Here is a 19,043-nt window from a genome sequence, read left to right on the forward strand (position 1 = left end):
TGCACATTAAGCCCAGGTCTCTGGGACCCAGGCTTGTGGACTCTGTTTCCAAGCCTGTGCTTGAGTGTCCACTCTACATTGTAAACCTGGGTTTACAATTCCTGAACCCATCTCACAGTGTGTTAATACGTCTGTGCGGCACTACACAGACCTTCTGGCATGAATCTGCAGCATCAGTTGCATCCTTGCTGCAAAATGACAGGGCTTTCACCTGAGTCATGGCAAGATTTGGGCTCTGACAAACCCCGCACCAGAATCCTAGAGCCGATGTCCTGAGTACTGATTTGTTGGGTTTTTCTTGAGCCAGAGTCCAGGCTTAGAGTGCAGTGTAGATATACCCACTGTGTCCTTTACTTCTCAGCATCATCTCCCATCCAAACTTAGCCATCAGTTGCACATATGCAGGTCTGGAGCTGCCTTTGGGTTTGCACAGTTGCATTTGAATTTAAGTTACTAAATAATTATCTCAATTATGTATGATAAGGAATAGTGCCCTCCCTCTCAGCAATGTTGGCTTTGCAGGGGTAGCAGAAGTAAACAGCAGTAGAAATGTATTTTTGTTTCTACAGTCAGATAAATCTCTGAAGGTTGCACACAGAGAGCACATCCACTGGGTCAATTAAATGTTTACATAGTCATTTTTCTTAGTAAGCCATATTCTAAGGTGAATTGAGTGAATTGCAGTTGTTATCTACTATATATAAACAGCACTTTAAAATCGTGTTTCTTCTTAATTTAATATTAAGGGTAGAACTGATTAAATAATTCATTGGGAATCATGTAGTCTCTGAATTTAGCCTTTTTCAATAATAATAATAATAATAATTGTCCTATTCTCAAATTATCCATAAACCATTTTGTGCTTAACTGCGGAAAATTCCTGATCCAGTCACACAGGCTTCTGTTCCCAGAAATGGCAGTTCTCAGGCTTTAAAGAAGCAGTTAAGCCCATCTCTGTCAGCTTTACCAAACTTACCTAATGAATGAGCTCTTTGCCTATTTTATTTTTTTCTAATGGTCAACTTCCAAGGCCTCCTTGGACACATTTCTCACTAACTTTACTGTCTATAATGTCTTTCACTGATTCCCATTTGCATTTCATGATACAGCACTGACTCAGTGGTTTCACTTCTTTCCCCAACTCTCATGTCTACCTGGCTTCTGGCTTCAATCTTGCATCTGTGGGCCTCACACCTGAGGAACCCTGTATTGCATTTTCCTTCTACCAGTGAATTTCTCCATGCAGCCTTGTCTTTGTGTTTCTGTAACAGTTCTTCTATCCCACTCATTACTGGCTCAAAATTCACTTTTTTGCACTGCTTCCTCTCTAGTACTCTGATTGAATGAGCCATACATAGAAAATAATATGCACTGAAAGAAATTCCCTCCTGTTGTTCCCAGATTATTGAGAAGCAGTTTACAGAGCTTGTTAGCCAGAGCATGAATCTCTAGTGACCACTCTGTAGCTGCTCTGCTTACAGCGTGTAAGGCTGAAACAAAGTAATTGAGATAACTATGAAAAAGGACAGTATTTGACACAGAAACCTCACATACATTTACTTGAGAAGCCCAATATAAAACAGTCTGGACAGAGCACAATGGGGTTTCCCCCCTCACCCCATGTCAGTGTAATCTTCCTTGCTATTAGATTACACTTCTGTTCATTTATTTTAAAACATTTCCCACAAGTCTTATCTGACCTGTCAACCTGTATCATCTCTAGATCTAAAAAAGAAGAGACAAATTCTGTTGGTAAAATCCCTTGTGAGTCAGACACAGCATAATTGTATTTCTGTTTTACACCAATATCATAGCTTAGTAAACAAAGCTATGCCCACTGGTGAATGCGTTAATCCTTCTCAGTAGTATCAATTTCCAGAGCTTTGGTTCCATGAAATGAAATATCTATTGGTATGTTTACCATTGCCAGTCCAGATTCATAAAGTTGCATTGATTAGATTTTTGAACTGTGAAAAATCAATACAGGTTGGGTTTTTTTATACAAATTGGATTTGGATCAGGAAGAAAATATTCCACAGATGAGAAATAAAACTGGACAGAAAAATGTGATTGAAAACATCAAATGGTGGGGGGTATTGTATCAGTCTCTGCTGACTTCTTTGTCTGTCCAGTGATTATTTTCTTACACAAATTGATTGTCAAGAAAATTAAGGCTCCAAGTTTGTGAAAGATATTTTCCAAATTAGTCTAGCATTATGAGTAACTGTATTAAAATTTTAAAAATCCACTTACATGCAGATATTTTATAAAGTGAGCAGACTATATCCTATAATACCCTACACTAGCCACTGAGATTGTTGACGGCAGCATTGCTACTGGAAATCATAAAATCTTTTTTTTGAGTACTTAATGCATCAGAAATGTATCCATTGAGATGGGGCAGGATTATTTCCAGAAAGCAATTAATAGTTACTCCAGTAATGGGGAGACATTATTATGAGTAACGCATAAAAAGATACAGCAACTTAGTTCCAATGTTATTTTTATTTTATGTGGTTTGGGCTGTGGGACTATGATGGGGTAGTCTGCCTCCTTTCAGGATAGTGGTGCCTAGTGGTCAGCCCAACCCCATCATGTGGAGTGGCCCATTAAGCTTGTGAAAGGTCTGATACGGATATAGATGCACACACACATACGGATCTAGAAGATATTGATAAAGAGGAAGTGTTCCAGATATAAGTAGTGCTTGGGAGGAAATCTCATCCCTGTGTCTTTAAGGGCCTGGGGCCAGGAGCCTTGCAGAGAAGGTGAAGTAATGCTCCCCTCTTACCCAACAAATTGGGAATAAACGGGATTGGGGTCAGCATAAATGCTGCTCCCTCCCTTATAGCAGGGCAGACACCAGCAGGAGAACACTGGTTTGCTGAACCCTCTGAGGTCTAATTGCGGGGAAAGAAGCCAGCTGAGGCAGAAGTGGGCTAAAATCTTGCAGCTGGCTAATTTAAAACTAGGATTGGTAGAATTAGGTTTTTTTTAATATAATTTTGATGGATAATATTGATGTTTACTTTTCAGCATGTTTTTATTTGTATCAATAGAAATTTTCACAGTTGTGGGAAATTTATGAGGGGCTCAGACAATGGGAGGCAGACAATACCTATTTTGTGACAGGTTTCAGAGTAACAGCCGTGTTAGTCTGTATTCGCAAAAAGAAAAGGAGTACTTGTGGCACCTTAGTGACAGTAGACATTGGGATTCAAAATGTTAAAACTTTATAACCATTAAACACAAATCGCCAGTATCACATGTCAAAGTACACAGAGTAAATCAAACTTTAATAAGTTCTCTAGCAGCATTTTTCTTATTTTGCTTATTTGTAAATTTCAGTTAGTATTGATGGAAATATTTTTTCATGGTTTGTGTGCATTTGGTGAAATTAATGTTTACCCGTTGTGACAGGGTCGGGCCAGATGGCTATAGGAGAGTAATAGAAGGCGGATATATTAGCCCCAGGCTAAGTAGGTCCCTTTTCCCTGGGTAAGGGAAAGGTTCCAGAACAATCAGGGGACTCCTGGCTTAAGAAGAGACAGAGAGACTAGCTAATTTACAGCCCAGCTTCAAGGAGAAGAGCTGAGGACACCTGTTTTGAAAGAGGTGACTAGGACTCTTCTGTACACCCAGACTGGAGTGATCTAGGGCAACTAACCAAAGTGAGTTACACTAGATGGAAGGAGTTAATAAATCAGACCTCATGAGGGATACATGTCTTGAACCAATTTAGTCTGAGTAATTGACTGAAAGAACCTGAGGGGTCCCTGACTGCAATATACCTACAGAGCCATGAATGGCTGCAAGGGGGCATGCTGGATGGTAATGCCTCATGGCAGGTACAAACATAAGAAATGTAACTTGGAAGTCTGAGAAATGATACGTCACAAATATTTTCTCTGCATTAAGTTTAAAAGCAAAGAGCTAACAGTTTAAATTTAAAGTGAAACTGATTGTTTGGGGCAGTGTGGGCTCTGCTATATGGGCAGGATAGGTGGTCATGTTGTGCTGATGGGCTATATTGTACTGAATAAGTATCTGAATAATGGTTTTCAGTGCATACTTTGATGTTGACACCTTAATTCTTTGACAGCCTTACCTCACTGAGGAGTATCCTATGCCATGAGTAACCCTTTAGAAACCAATGGGCCTGCTCATCGAGTAAGGCATTCCTTAACATGAGCAATGACATGAAAATTGTCTGTATTCACTAGGCACAATTAAAAGCAGAAGCATCCAACATTTTGCAGTTTCCAGTAAATCCACCATTAATCACACTTGCAGTAATTATTTCTGGGACAAATCTAACAAACAGACAACACAGAAGAGAGAGAGGAAACTGGGTATTAGTCAGGTTCCTTGATTCCCATTCCTCTTCCTCTTGGCCATCCATTCAGGCAGTTGGTCTCATGAGGGTTAACGGTCCAATTAGAGTCTTGGGTCTACTTATACCCATTTGACCTTCAGCAGCAAAGCTGGACTATTATATATGATATCTTAAATTCATAAAACATTTCACATACAGGGCTAGCTCCTCAGCTCATGTTAAATCAGCAAAGCTGCATTGAAGACAATGATTCAAAGGAGAATCTGGCCTAAAAACAGTTTAAGTCTAATCTTTCACCCCATGGTAAACACCATAGCAGGGTGTTTCCTAGCTATGAGACAATATTTTAAGACAATTGTAGGCCATGGGGGAATAAGAAAAATTAAATTCAGCCCAAATAATCAGAATAAATCAAGAAAACAAAGCGACAGAAAGAAAACGATGGGGGAGAAAGAGAGAGAAGGTCTGTAAAAACGTTGGATGATTTATGAAGTATAAAAGGAAGTCCTTGTGTTTCCATCACAACCTAACTGACACAACTATTCCAGCAAAAGCCCCCGTGTATCCATAGTTATACCAGCAAAAAGTCCTTTTGCCAATATAACTCATTTCATTTGGGGAACTGGAACCTTTTCTAGTGCAGACAATGCAACCATTTGGTGTCATTCAGAAACAGCTCCGTCACTTTTGAAACTTGCAATTTAAGTTTTTAAACTTTTGTGGGAGAAAAAATTATATTAATAAAATCAGTTGCTGAAAAAATGAAAGCTAGAACAGGATTGTCTCCAGGACACAGCAGGTAGCTAATTTAAAAAGCTCAGGAATATTGTTGAAATTATTATGCAAGCTTATTAAATGCAATGTATATTTAAATTGAAAAAAAACTTTCTTTATTAGGCCCAGATAGGTGAATTTTCATAGCCTCCAGCAGTTAAGCATATTGGGTAAAAGTCGGGTTAGATTAATTTCTAATCTTTATGGAAATCCATTTTTTAATAAATGGATTTCCAAGTTATGAATATGACACTTAAGAGTTTAGAATATCTGTAGCACAAGGTTCATCATTTAAATATGTGGGGAAAGTAAAATGAAAGAGTTTTTTATTTTAAGATTATATGAAAACTTTTGTTTACATATATTTTTATATTTTAACATAATATTCTAGCTGAGTTATTCCTATAGTGTGTTGAAATAACATAGAAATCTTATCATTAGAATTTATAAAATATTTAGCTTTAATTTTCTTTTTCCTATTATGCAATTAGAAACTTATTATAAAACACAGTTAAGTGAACTCATTGTTGACTTAGATAATTAAAATAAAGAATATGAAGTGAATTTTTAATGCTTTTTAGATTAGCCCCAGAATGATCAACAGATTTGTCTCCTTTTCAAGGATATCTACCAATAATGCTTCAGACTGTATATGATGTCTTCTAACAAAATTAATGAACATTCAGAATTAAGGACATGCTCATCCGGGATGGTTCTGAGCTCTTAAAGCATCCAGTGTTGTGGAAGAAAGAACAGACATAATTTAACAAAGGGTCCAGTATAGCAATTACATGATCTTTGAGCTTTTTTATGATGTGACATTTATGGACAGAATTGTTTGGGACCATCTACCTATTTTGGGGTTTTATATTCTGCTCATCACTATAGTATCTCAGTACCATCCACTGTGGAGTATTCTTTTGTTTAACTTCCTATGCGAACATGATATGCCAGGACAAACAGAAATGTAGTCAGCTATTGTTTCTCCCAGTTTGGGGGATTTTATGCATATGTTTTTCTCCAAGAAGAACTAAAGAGTTTGTTGTGTGTTTGGATATTCAAAACACGGTAGCTTGAACTGAAAGCACATGCTTAGTCATATTTATTAGGTGAGCTCCTGGTTTTAAACGGAAACCTTCTGTGTGCTTGTGCTATTTTGCTGTAGTTAGGATGGTCATTAGATTTGATTTCTCGTGCCTTGCCTGAGAACAGAAATCTATGAAGAGTCATGAGAACTGTACTTGGATCTCCCAACCTGAAGAATCCCTCTCCAGTGTCCTCTTAAACAGCATTTTTAGGAGCTTAGTATTAACTAATTGAAACAATGATGGAAACCTGAGAGTTCAGACTCTGCCCACAGAGTGCTGATGTGTCAAGTGGTTGAGCAAGAGGAGGCAACTGAACAAAGTATCTTCTCCGCTTTGCAGCCTTATTATCAGAGAAATGTTGTTGAAGTTCACCATTAGCTTTCAAAGGAAAACAGTGTCCGTTCTCCAGCGCAGCCACTGGTTCATTAGTTCATGGCAGGAATTGTTTTCGAATTTTCCTTTGACTTTGGAAAGCATATGAAGAGATCACTGGTCTAGAACTGTTGACCAAAGGGAGGCCCTACACTCAATTTGATGGCATTTCTCTGTCTCAGTGCAATGCAATAACTTTTGAACTCTGCATCCGATCTGTTCCAAAATTTCAGGAAATATTCTAGGCATCAGTGCCCAGAACCCTATTGAATTTGGTGAAAATCTGAAAACTTGAAATGGATATGGGGGACACATGGTGCCACTGGCATCTGATTAGGGGCACGAGGATTAGAGGAGAATGAGGGGGCACACAGAACCCCTGGCATGGGGGGCAGAATGTGGGATGCTGGAATGGAGGGAGGCAGGCAATGGGAGTACAAAGAGCTGCTGGTACAGGAGAAGAGGGAAACAGAGAGAGCACACAGAGCCTGGGCTTTTTATCCAGGTTATTTCACAGCATTTGGAATGAAGAACATGACTTAGTATTTTTGAAGTTTTTCACAAGTATGCGTTTTTGTTTCCATTTTCAATCTGTTCTGCTTATGTCATCCAAGCCAGTAAATGGCAGTCATTTTATTTGGTGAGCTAGATTTAGATTGGTAATGTTGAGATAAAACAATAACAATATCTGGGCCATCCAGACCACATCTTTTACTCACAAGGCTGATTTTATTGACTGCAATTTGTTACATGAGAACTAGTTTTGCCATATTTCTGGTCTACTTGAACAGTGTGGATTCTCCAACCCTGTTGCATCTGCTATGCTGACAATGGCTGGGGGTGATGTAGGTGTCACCACACTGGCATTATATTATCAGATCATCTCTCTACACCTGGCTGATCCTTCTGTGCCTGGCTATGTTAATATGTGAAAAGCAGCAACAATGCAGGATTTGGGCCTGTCTAATTACAGATATCCTCATCTGGTGTAATTAACCTGAGCCAGATCCTCGACTGGTATAAATTAGCATAGTTCTGTTGAAGTCAATGCAGCTATGCTAATTTATACCAGCTAAGGAGCTGGCCTGTACTCTCCAGCTAAGTGGATGGGTGTAATTTACTGCACTGGAAGAATTTACCCAAAATAGTAAATTTTGTGGACATAACACTTTCTGGGAGACAACTGAAGGGTCTGTTGAATAAAATTGTTCTTCTTTAGGTAAGCAAAAGAGAAATGCTGAACTTTATCCAGATTTAATTTATGCAAGTGTTGTGCATTGCAACATGCTAAAGGCACTCAGTAATACTAAATTATTTCAACAAAACTTTAAAGTCTGTCTGTATTTTTTCATGCTCACTTGCAATATATTCCCCAAGGAAATATATTTGTATTTTAGCATAATTTTGTCATTTTTGTAGCCTATAAGGTTTATATATAGTTTTATATATAGTTATCTACATAGAATGTTTTTAAAAGGTATTGCTGAATAAAACTGTTCCTGACCCTAAAACATTAAAAATGACATTCCTATACATATGTTGTAAATCACACAGCTGTCAACATCTGTAATGTTATTGCATGGGGGTTTGGTTTTTATTACTTCTTTCTTTCTGTTGAAAGATTGAAATTGATAAAGAATTTAAATATGTACTTTTAAAAAAAATTCATATAGAGTGTCACTTTTTGCCATTATAGACATTCAAGGGGGAATGTTTATATACAATAGTTCAGAGTAAGAAATTATCATTCTTTAAAACCTGTCAGGGGAAAATCTTTCCACCATTTGGTGTGTTACACGTTTTAAATCCCGTTTTAAATCAGAATAGACATGGTTATTCTGGCTTATACTTATAGTGCTATCAACTAGCTTCTGAGAAGGAGGAGGAAACATTCCTCTGGCAGGTTAATTGCAGAATAACAAGCAAATTCTGTCTGCTGAAACTAATTATTTTAAATAAATTTAAACTATATTGAGCCCTCTTATAATGAAACCATTCTTTTCACAGAACAACTTCACTCTAAGTGGAGGTAGAATTGCAACTGGCATATTGTGATTTATTGAAACAATTCAGGACTTTTAATTCTCCTTCACTATGAATGGAGTTTCACTAGTGCCCTATCCATGCAGAAAAATTTACTGTGAATAGAAATGACTTGCAAGAACTGATCTTGTCACCATGAAATAGTTTTTATACTTTGATCAGCCAGCCGTTGATGGGCAAGAGCAAAGCTTTTTAAACACAGACCTTGAAAACCATTGCAGAATTTGGGACATATTCCTGTGATGAGGGGCCTATATATGAGTAATACTGTATTTTTCCAGGGCTGTGGGTTGCTTGCTGTTTGACATGTGTTATTTCCTTTCTGTGTATTAGCGCGTTGGCTTTTATTGCCATAAGTGAAGGCCATTACCATTGGTACAAACTGATTAATATCTCAGTGATCACTTTGCTGTAATAAATTAGTCACACTTTGTCTTTTAACTCAATCCACCTGGACCCTGTACTTTTCAAACTGTTTAAATAAAAACTGTATCCTAGATTTCTGGAAACACCTATGAGAATCAGGAATGGATGTGTGATACACTGGCTTAGGGCTTGATCCAAAATGCACCCAAGTAAATGGAAGTCTTATCATTGGTTTCAGTGGGCTTTGGATCAGGGCCCTATGGCATGCAATTAGTGGCTGGCCCTAACAAATATAAGGCTTGCTACTTACTTGCTGCTAACGAAGGAGTAGTTCATGTGGTTGCAACCTGTATTTCATGATAAAAGTCCTTCATTTAATCACTCTTGATGATCGATGTCTGTATGTATTATCATGCATAGTCCATAACAGAACATGATATTACCATCTAAAAGTATGTATTCTTTGAATCCTATATAGAATTATGCACTATGGACTGTGGCAGCCATGGGGTTTGTTCAAGAGGAATATGCCAATGTGAAGAAGGCTGGGTAGGACCAAGCTGTGAGGAACGTACATGCCACGCTCACTGTGCTGAACATGGCCAGTGCAAAGATGGGAAGTGTGAGTGCAGCCCTGGATGGGAAGGGGATCATTGCACCATTGGTAAGATTTTATATGTTGTTTTTTTTAAAGGCTGACTAGCTAATAGGAAGATCTGCTGCAGCCATCAACTTGAAGATCTTTTGGAAAAATTAGAGAGCCAAATTCAGGCCTGGAGTACAGAGATGCCTCTCCACTGACTTTGATGGATTGGCACACACTTACACCATAATCATATTTGTCCCACAGACTGGTCAGTGCAGCTTTTGCTTTACATGCAGCAATACTGATGTAATAGTTGGACGTATCCAATCAAAGTTCTATAGGTTACATTCTAATGCACAGCTGAGCTACATTCCTATAGGTACTGAGAATCATAAAAAAAATACTTAAAAATTATTAATAAAAGTTGTGAGAGGCTGAAACTAGCAGGCAGCTTAAATAATTCTAAATCTGCTGCCTTCCCATCATAGGATTTAAATATTTTGCTTGTCACAAGAGATGGTTTTACAGTAGCCGACAACTGCAATATTGTTAATAAGAAGGTAAAGTTTATGGGTCTTTTCAGAAGTCACTACTCAGCTGTACAAATGTTAATTGTTATATTTTAATAAAATGTGACACATTTTTACAAAGCTTAATAGTGTTTCTTGCCAAAATGTCATTACTGTTTTCCCAGAGCATTCTTATTCTTAAACATTTTAATTGCATGTAAGAGACCAGGATACCTAATTTTGAGAGGTAGATAGTCCAAATTTTCAGGCTTTGCAAATACTGCGCTTATCTTTTTTCTTTTCTGTATTTTGAAAATTTGGCCCTTCCTCATTTAATTAAATGGCTAAATTCTATAGCCAGTGATTCAATTACCTTATAATACCTGCTTATAGGGAGTAAAATTGATAAAAAATAAAGGTAATTTTCTTTATTGTTAGTAAAAAATGATTTTGTTCAAGAGATTTAGTTTTGGTTTTAAAAGGAAGATAACTAAGCAATGAGTGAATTAAGTAGAAGGCACAGCCTGCATTACACATGGTAGTGCCCATAATATTAAAAAAACAATAACTGAAGAACACACACGTAGCTGCAATTATTGTTTGTTGCTATATGAGTCCTTTCTGACATCCTGGATAACAAAATCAGCTATTTGTTTTATTCAAAGTGGTAGGAATAGACCTGATTAAAATAAGAGAGAAGCACTTTATCTTAACCAAAGTATGGTAAACTATTAGCAAATGGTTTCTGTGTTTGAAATTCAATCTATCACAGTTTTGTTTTTTCTTTTTTAAGCTCACTACTTGGATGCTGTGCGAGGTAAGCTTTTCATATCAGCATTGCAAAGGAATAATGAAAGGGTATAAAAGTGTTGGGAATGGGGGTATTTGGGTGACTTGTTCCCTTTTGAGCCTCCCATTTCCTGTACTGTTAAGATACAATATACGATCAAATGGATACAATACGATCAAATGGATGACTGGATAGGTAGGTATCTATTTACAGAGAAGTCTCGTTTGTCAAACAAAATATCAGTACATTCTGCATTCTTAGCTCTTTATATTGTCTCAATATTTCATCAGAAGCAGAGGTGTCTAAAGTAAGCATGACTGGAATGTGGCTTTCACATTTGGTTACCAATTTCCATATATATGTAATATGCTACGTGAGGCGAGTCAGATTTCTGCTCATGGTTTCCATTCACGGAGTGATGACAGCACTGAGGACTTGGTATTACCAGAATAATTTGTGTCAATCCTTCCTTCTATTAGAACAACATTTCCATATTTTTATCATCTGCAGCTAGAGAGTAGGTTTCATTTGTGAAGGAAATATGCTTCTCTAAGACTTTGGAGGTGGGGGAGAAATGTAAAACAACACATGTTTTAAAACCTGGCATTGTACAGTACCATGTGAGGTTTTGAGATTCAGAGGGATTTATAAATATTTGCTCTACCTCACACCCGCATTGGTTGCTGCTTTGAGCAATTTGTGTGTTTGCCCTTTGGCAGAAAACGCTATCTGGGCTACAGATGATATAGTTGATTAAACCATTCCAGACCCAAAGAGCCAAATTCTGTATAGATTTGCACCCTGTGCATGTCCTTTGACATAAATTTGCTCTGCAGGGCCTATGGCTTGTTTCTGGCCCTACATGTCTATGTCTTTCATGGTTTGGAAGCAATCTCTCAGTCCTAGCCACACTGTTGTGTAAGAAATCACACTGTCCCAACGAGAAACTGCAGAACTGGAATTAATTTGCAAACTGGACACCATCAAATGAGACCTGAATAAAGACTGGGAGTGGGTGAGTCAATACAAGAACTAAAAAATTTCCCCCTACTGTTACTCACACTTGTCAACTGTTTGAAATGAGCCACCCTGATTACCACTACAAAAGTGATTTTTCATCCTGTTGATAATAGCCCATTTTAATTGAATTGTCTCGACCCCTCACTTGGTAAGGCAACTCCCATCTTCTCATGTACTGTTATACATATCTTCCTACTGTATTTTCCACTCCATGCATCTGATGATGTGGGTTTTAGCCCATGAAAGCTTATGCCCAAATAAATTTGCTAGTCTCTAAGGTGCCACTAGTACTCCTCGTTGTTTTTGTTTCTACTGTCCCCTGGGAAGATGGCTCTCAGCAGAGATATCAGATGAAGCAGGATTCCAAAAAGGATTGGGCACTTATTTATGTATTTATTATTTTATCGCTTCAGAATTGAATAACAATAAAAATGTCATACAAAAATCCCTAGGTTACCTGAGAATTACTAGACTTACACAGTGAATGAGCTGCCAAAATCTTAACAACTGGTTCCCTCCTCGCCCCGTGGCCCACCCCAGCCCTCTGGGGACTCCTGCCCCATCCAACGCCCTGTGTTTCTTGATGCCCCCCAACCCCTGCCCCATCCACCGCCCTGTGTTTCTTGATGCCCCCCCCAACCCCTGCCCCATCCACCCTCCTCCCCTGTCTCCTGACTGGCCCCAGAACTGGGCAGGAGGGTCTTGTGGGCCACCGTAGTGGGTGCCCACCCTGCCCCTAAGAGCCAGAGGGACCTGCCAGGGGGCGAGGTGGGGAGTCCCGGCGGTGCTTACCTGGGGCAGCTCCCAGGAAGCATCCGGCAGGTCCCTCTGGCTCCTAGGGGTGGGGTAGCATAGCTAAGGGGGGAGCAGGGAGAGCGGCTGCTCCCCCCACTGATCACATCAAAAGTGGTGCCTTAGGCCTGGAGCACCCATGGGGAAAACTTAGTGGGTGCAGAGCACCCACAGGCAGCTCCCCGCCCCATGCCCGGCCACAGCTAACCTCACTTCCGCTCCGCCTCCTCCCCTGATTGCACCGCCCCCCTCTGCTTCTCCAAATCAGCTGTTCGCACAGGAAGCCTGGGAGGGCTGAGAAGCAAGTGGCGGCTTCGCACCCGGGCCCAGGGAGGCGGAGGTGAGCTGGGGCGGGGAGCGGTTCCCCTGTGCGCCCCCCCCCCCCGGTTACTTGCTGCAGTGCGGGTGGCCCTCCTCATGCCCCCCTGCCCCAGCTCACGTCCGCTCCGCCTCGGCCTCCCTAGGCCTGAGCGTGAAGCTGCCACCTGCTTCTCAGCCCCCCGGCTTCCCGTGCGAACAGCTGATTCGCAGGAAGCCGGGGGGGGGGGGGGGGCAGAGAAGCAGAGCGGGGCGGTGCGTTCAGGGGAGGAGGCGGAGCGGAGGTGAGCTGGGGCCAGGGCAGGGAGCTGCCGGTGGGTGCTCTGCACCCATCAAATTCTCCTCATGGGTGTTCCAGCCCCGGAGCACCCATGGAGTTGGCGCCTAAGGCGCCACTTTTGGCCGGCTGTTAAATTTTGAAGCCCTTTTAGAACCGGTTGTCCCTCGAGGCACAACTGGTTCTAAAAGGGCTTCAAAATTTAACAACCGGTTCTAGCAAATGGGTGCAAACCGGCTCCAGCTCACCACTGGACTTACATTCATAAAGGACAACCACCCACAGCAAAATATAATCATAAAATATACCAATAATGAATTAACTCAGCTGGCCAATAAATCTAAACAGGAAAACAGCCCCTTTAATCTCCTCGGGAACATACCCTCAACTTTCAAAAAAAAAATCTATGAAATAAATGGCTTTGATAGTGTACTGGAAGATCGTCAAGATCAAGCTATTTCAGACCAATGAGGGACCTAGAGTCCCAAGGCCCTTATAGACCACACCTTACCAGCAGACCCTCTCTATTTTATAATGATGGGGGGATATAGCTCAAGTCTCCCTGCTGATGGCAACATGTCTTGGGGGGAGAGGTGATACTTCAGGTAGGCAGATGCTAGGAAATGAAAGGCCTATAGGATGTAAGTAACAATTTAAACTCTACCAGGAGACCTGTAGGCAACTGATGCAGATCTTGGAGCCATGGTGTCATGTATAATTTATGTGGATAACAAGAACTATCCAGAGCTATACAAGTAAGGATTAAAAAAGCAAAACACAAGGATCCTTGAAAGAAACTACCCTCTGTCTTTTGGGAGTTAGGAAAAAACATTCTCTGTGTGCAGGCTGTTCTGTAATGCACCTTTCTCTGAAGCACATGCTACTGGCCACTCTGACCAGAACACTGGATTAGATGGGCCAGTACAGAATTTGGACCAATAAAAGGTATTACCTCATCCATTTTGTGTCTCTAGATGGACCGCTGGTATTTAGGCTCTGTCTCTTTGGCTGGCAGTTCCAAACACTTTTTCCAATATCTCCTTTAGCGGCTGCCAGAAACCCCTGCAGACTGAGTCTTCCTTCCTCTTGGAATCAAATCTTTTCCTTTTGATAGTGCAGAAGTGTCAACACACACTTTCAGATAAAGAGCATTGAATTCATGAGAGTCCATTCTGGCAAAGAGAAAGCACTCGTTTAGAAAGGGATGCCACTTGTAGTGTTAAATTGATTGCTAAGCGCCATCCACTGTCCTTTGGCTCCCTGTGTGGTAAGGTAAAAATCTGACAAAAATATGTACTGGCACCAAACTATACAAGCAGATGGACATTAGTGGGCACATCCAAGATACTATCTCTCTGTCACACCGAGCAAGGAACCTAGTTGAAAATGCTGAAATTATTGTTAATTCAGAGTTTGCAAACCCTGGGGATGATGCAATTGATCCATTTTAGATCTAGTTTCATAATTTACAGAAAGAAATCAAAACATTTCCCATAGCCACCAAAGGGCAAGTGTTTGTCTTATTTATAGATTCATAGATTCATGGATATTTAGGTCAGAAGGGACCATTATGATCATCTAATCTGACATTCTGCACAACGCAGGTCACAGAATTTCACCCAGCACTCCTGCGAAAAACCTCTCACCTATGTCTGAGCTCTTGAAGTCCTCAAATCATGGTTTAAAGACTTCAAGGAGCAGAGAATCCTCCAGCAAGTGACCCGTGCCCCATGCTACAGAGGAAGGCAAAAAACCTCCATGGCCTCTTCCAATCTGCCCTGGAGGAAAATTCCTTCCCGACCCCAAATATGGCGATCAGCTAAACCCTGAGCAGATGGGCAAGATTCACCAGCCAGATACTACAGAAAATTCTTTCCTGGGTAACTCAGATCCCACCTCATCTAATCATACAATCATAGAATCATAGAATATCAGGGTTGGAAGGGACCTCAGGAGGTCATCTAGTCCAACTCAAAGCAGGACCAACCCCCAACTAAATCATCCCAGCCAGGGCTTTGTCAAGTCTGACCTTAATCTGACCTTAAAAACTTCTAAGGAAGGAGATTCCACCACCTCCCTAGGCAACGCATTCCAGTGTTTCACCACCCTCCTAGTGAAAAAGCTTTTCCTAATATCCAACCTAAATCTCCCCCACTGCAACTTGAGACCATTACTCCTTGTTCTGTCATCTGCTACCACTGAGAACAGTCTAGAGCCATCCTCTTTGGAACCACCTTTCAAATAGTTGAAAGCAGCTATCAAATCCCCCCTCATTCTTCTCTTCTGCAGACTTAACAATCCCAGTTCCCTCAGCCTTTCCTCATAAGTCATGTGTTCCAGACCCCTAATCATTTTTGTTGCCCTTCGCTGGACTCTCTCCAATTTTTCCACATCCTTCTTGTAGTGTGGGGCCCAAAACTGGACACAGTACTCCAGATGAGGCCTCACCAATGTCGAATAAAGGGGAATGATCACGTCCCTCCATCTGCTAGCAATGCCCCTACTTCTACATCCCAAAATGCCATTGGGCTTCTTGGCAACAAGGGCACACTGTTGACTCATATCCAGCTTCTCGTCCACTGTCACCCCTAGGTCCTTTTCTGCAGAACTGCTGCCTAGCCATTCGGTCCCTACTCTGTAGCGGTGCATTGGATTCTTCCGTCCTAAGTGCAGGACCCTGCACTTATCCTTATTGAACCTCATCAGATTTCTTTTGGCCCAATCCTCCAATTTGTCTAGGTCCCTCTCTATCCTATCCCTACCTGCAACCGTATCTACCACTCCTCCTAGTTTAGTATCATCCGCACATTTGCTGAGAGTACAATCCACACCATCCTCCAGATCATTTATGAAGATATTGAACAAAACAGGCCCCAGAACTGACCCTTGGGGCACTCCACTTGATACCAGCTGCCATCTAGACATGGAGCCATTGATCACTACCCGTTGAGCCCGACAATCTAGCCAACTTTCTACCCACCTTATAGTGCATTCATCCAGCCCATACTTCCTTAACTTGCTGACAAGAATACTGTGGGAGACCGTGTCAAAAGCTTTGCTAAAGTCAAGATACAATACATCCACTGCTTTCCCTTCATCCACAGAACCAGTAATCTCATCATAGAAGGCTATTAGATTCACCTTCTCTTGGTGAATCCATGCTGACTGTTCCTGATCACTTTCCTCTCGTGTAAGTGCTTCAGGATTGATTCCTTGAGGACCTGCTCCATGATTTTTCCGGGGACTGAGGGGATGCTGACTGGCCTGTAGTTCCCAGGATCCTCCTCCTTCCCTTTTTTAAAGATGGGCACTACATTAGCCTTTTTCCAGTCTTCTGGGACTTCCCCCGATCGCCATGAGTTTTCAAAGATAATGGCCAATGGCTCTGCAATCACAGCCGCCAAGTCCTTTAGCACTCTTGGATGCAACGCATCTGGCCCCATGGACTTGTGCATGTCCAGCTTTTCTAAATAGTCCCTAACCACTTCTTTCTCCACAGAGAGCTGGCCACCTACTCCCCATGCTGTGTTGCCCAGTGCAGCAGTCTGGGAGCTGACCTTGTTCGTGAAGACAGAAGCAAAAAAAGCATTGAGTACATTAGCTTTTTCCACATCCTCTGTCACTAGGTTGCCTCCCTCATTCAGTAAGGGGCCCACACTTTCCTTGGCTTTCTTCTTGTTGCCAACATACCTGAAGAAACCCTTCTTGTTACTCTTATCATCTCTTGCTAGCTGCAGCTCCAGGTGCGATTTGGCCCTCCTGATTTCATTCCTACATGCCCGAGCAACATTTTTATACTCTTCCCTGGTCATATGTCCAATCTTCCACTTCTTGTAAGCTTCTTTTTTACGTTTAAGATCCGCAAGGATTTCACTGTTAAGCCAAGCTGGTCGCCTGCCATATTTACTATTCTTTTGACACATCGGGATGGTTTGTCCCCGTAACTTCAATAGGGATTCTTTGAAATACCGCCAGCTCTCCTGGACTCCTTTCCCCCTCATGTTATTCCCCCAGGGGATCCTACCCATCAGTTCCCTGAGGGAGTCAAAGTCTGCTTTCCTGAAGTCCAGGGTCCGTATTCTGCTGCTTACATTTCTTCCCTGTGTCAGGAATATCCCATCACAGGCCATTGGGCCTATTTACCATGAATATTTAATTACCAAAACCATGTTATCCCATCATACCATCTGGAAAGAGAGTTTTAAGGAAGTGGGAGGGGGCATTGCAATGAAAACTCCCATTTTCCTTCCTTAGGAAAGTACTTCAGAATGAATCAAAACAGGCTTCCCTAGCCCTGCTGGGTTCATGTGGGTTTTCACACCTATAATATCTGGAAGTACATCTTCAGCTGCTGCTTCCAGATTTGCTCACCTAAAATTACTTACCTACACTTTGCAAACTCATCTTTTGTGTCAAGGTTACATATAAAAACTCTGTCATGAGCACACGATTGATACTCAGTATGAAAACCAAGATAGATAGAAGTTCTTTGTATGTGCAAAGCAGATAGTTAGACTTCTGATTACTCAATACACATACTATTAGTGCATCCACATCTGAGTTTTTGCATCCACAGGATTTTAGGCACCAAAAAATAAGGCTTTAAAACTTTGGCATGCTTTTTAGGCAAGCAGAGTTGAATATTTGTCCAAGAATGTGACTGGAGTCCAAAGTAGACAAACTGTGATATCATTTGAAAGTAGCAAATATTGTTATGTAATTTTAAAGAATGTTGTATAACAATTTATAATTTTAAATAAACTCCTGCATGAAGCCTTGTTCTTTACATTTTCTTCTCTAGATGGCTGCCCGGGTCTGTGTTATGGAAATGGGAGATGCACTCTTGATCAGAATGGATGGCACTGTGTGTGTCAGGTGGGATGGAGTGGCACAGGATGTAACGTTGTCATGGAAATGGTGTGTGGGGATAATATGGATAATGATGGAGGTACTGTACATGCCCCTTTATTTACTTTTTAGTTCTTATGCAGTTCATTTTCCTGAACAGCTGTCCTATAGCTTGTCTTTATGTGAGTTTGTCTTTTCTATCATAGAGGCTCAATGCTATACCCCTTTCTCATGTTAATAGTCCTGTTGACTTCAGTTGGATTACTCCCATGAATGAGTAGTTGCAGGGTCTGACCTTTATATTGTAAGCTCTGGAGGAAATCTACCTTCCTGCTTATATGGTCTCCATCATCATAGTACATGATGTGTCTTGAAAAAATCCATGTTTTTCATAATAATTATGTTATTCTTTTATTTCCTTCCAAAAAACCTAAAATAACTCCATTGCCTATAAACATCCCTTATGAGAACTGTAGTTGTCAGACTGACAATAGACACACAAATGAAATTTAAAATTCTGTCCTAACATTTTGTGTGACTAACAGAATATACATTGATACATTATCATAATATCAATATTATGAAAGAAATTCTTCAGAAAATATAAAATCATACATTGAGACATGCGCTTATTAAGCAAATTAGTTTCTTAATTTTAACAGAGAGTCACAGTTATAACAGAAAATTGTGGCACATAATTTTGAGATGGTGCTGAGCAAACCAGTAGCAACTATGCTGAGGATCTCTAAGCCAGAGGTAACTTTTAAATATAGCATGTGACCTAAACATAAAAACATAACAATGTATAGTTAAAGCAGCCTCTCTCTTGCTCTATTTTCCCCTGTTGGATCAGTGTATTTGCAATTAAGTATTCCCAGCCACTGTGGCCCTTGTTTCACTCCAAGGATTCATAGATTTTTAAGG

General features: G+C 40.7%; 1 protein-coding gene across 18 annotated transcripts in view; it reads left to right on the forward strand.

The window, feature by feature from the left end:
* TENM1 (teneurin transmembrane protein 1) overlaps nt 1-19,043 on the forward strand; it is a 1,403,901-nt gene that overhangs the window by 1,240,734 nt on the left and 144,124 nt on the right. For all 18 annotated transcript variants that reach the window (XM_073361279.1, XM_073361281.1, XM_073361273.1 and 15 more), the window contains 3 exons: nt 9,458-9,643; nt 10,868-10,891; nt 18,073-18,219. In XM_073361279.1, the coding sequence (XP_073217380.1) occupies nt 9,458-9,643; nt 10,868-10,891; nt 18,073-18,219 (357 nt within the window). The remainder of the gene's footprint in view (nt 1-9,457; nt 9,644-10,867; nt 10,892-18,072; nt 18,220-19,043) is intronic.

This window comes from Lepidochelys kempii, chromosome 9 (assembly GCF_965140265.1).
Source record: "Lepidochelys kempii isolate rLepKem1 chromosome 9, rLepKem1.hap2, whole genome shotgun sequence".
In the NCBI taxonomy this organism is placed as follows: Eukaryota; Metazoa; Chordata; order Testudines; family Cheloniidae; genus Lepidochelys; species Lepidochelys kempii.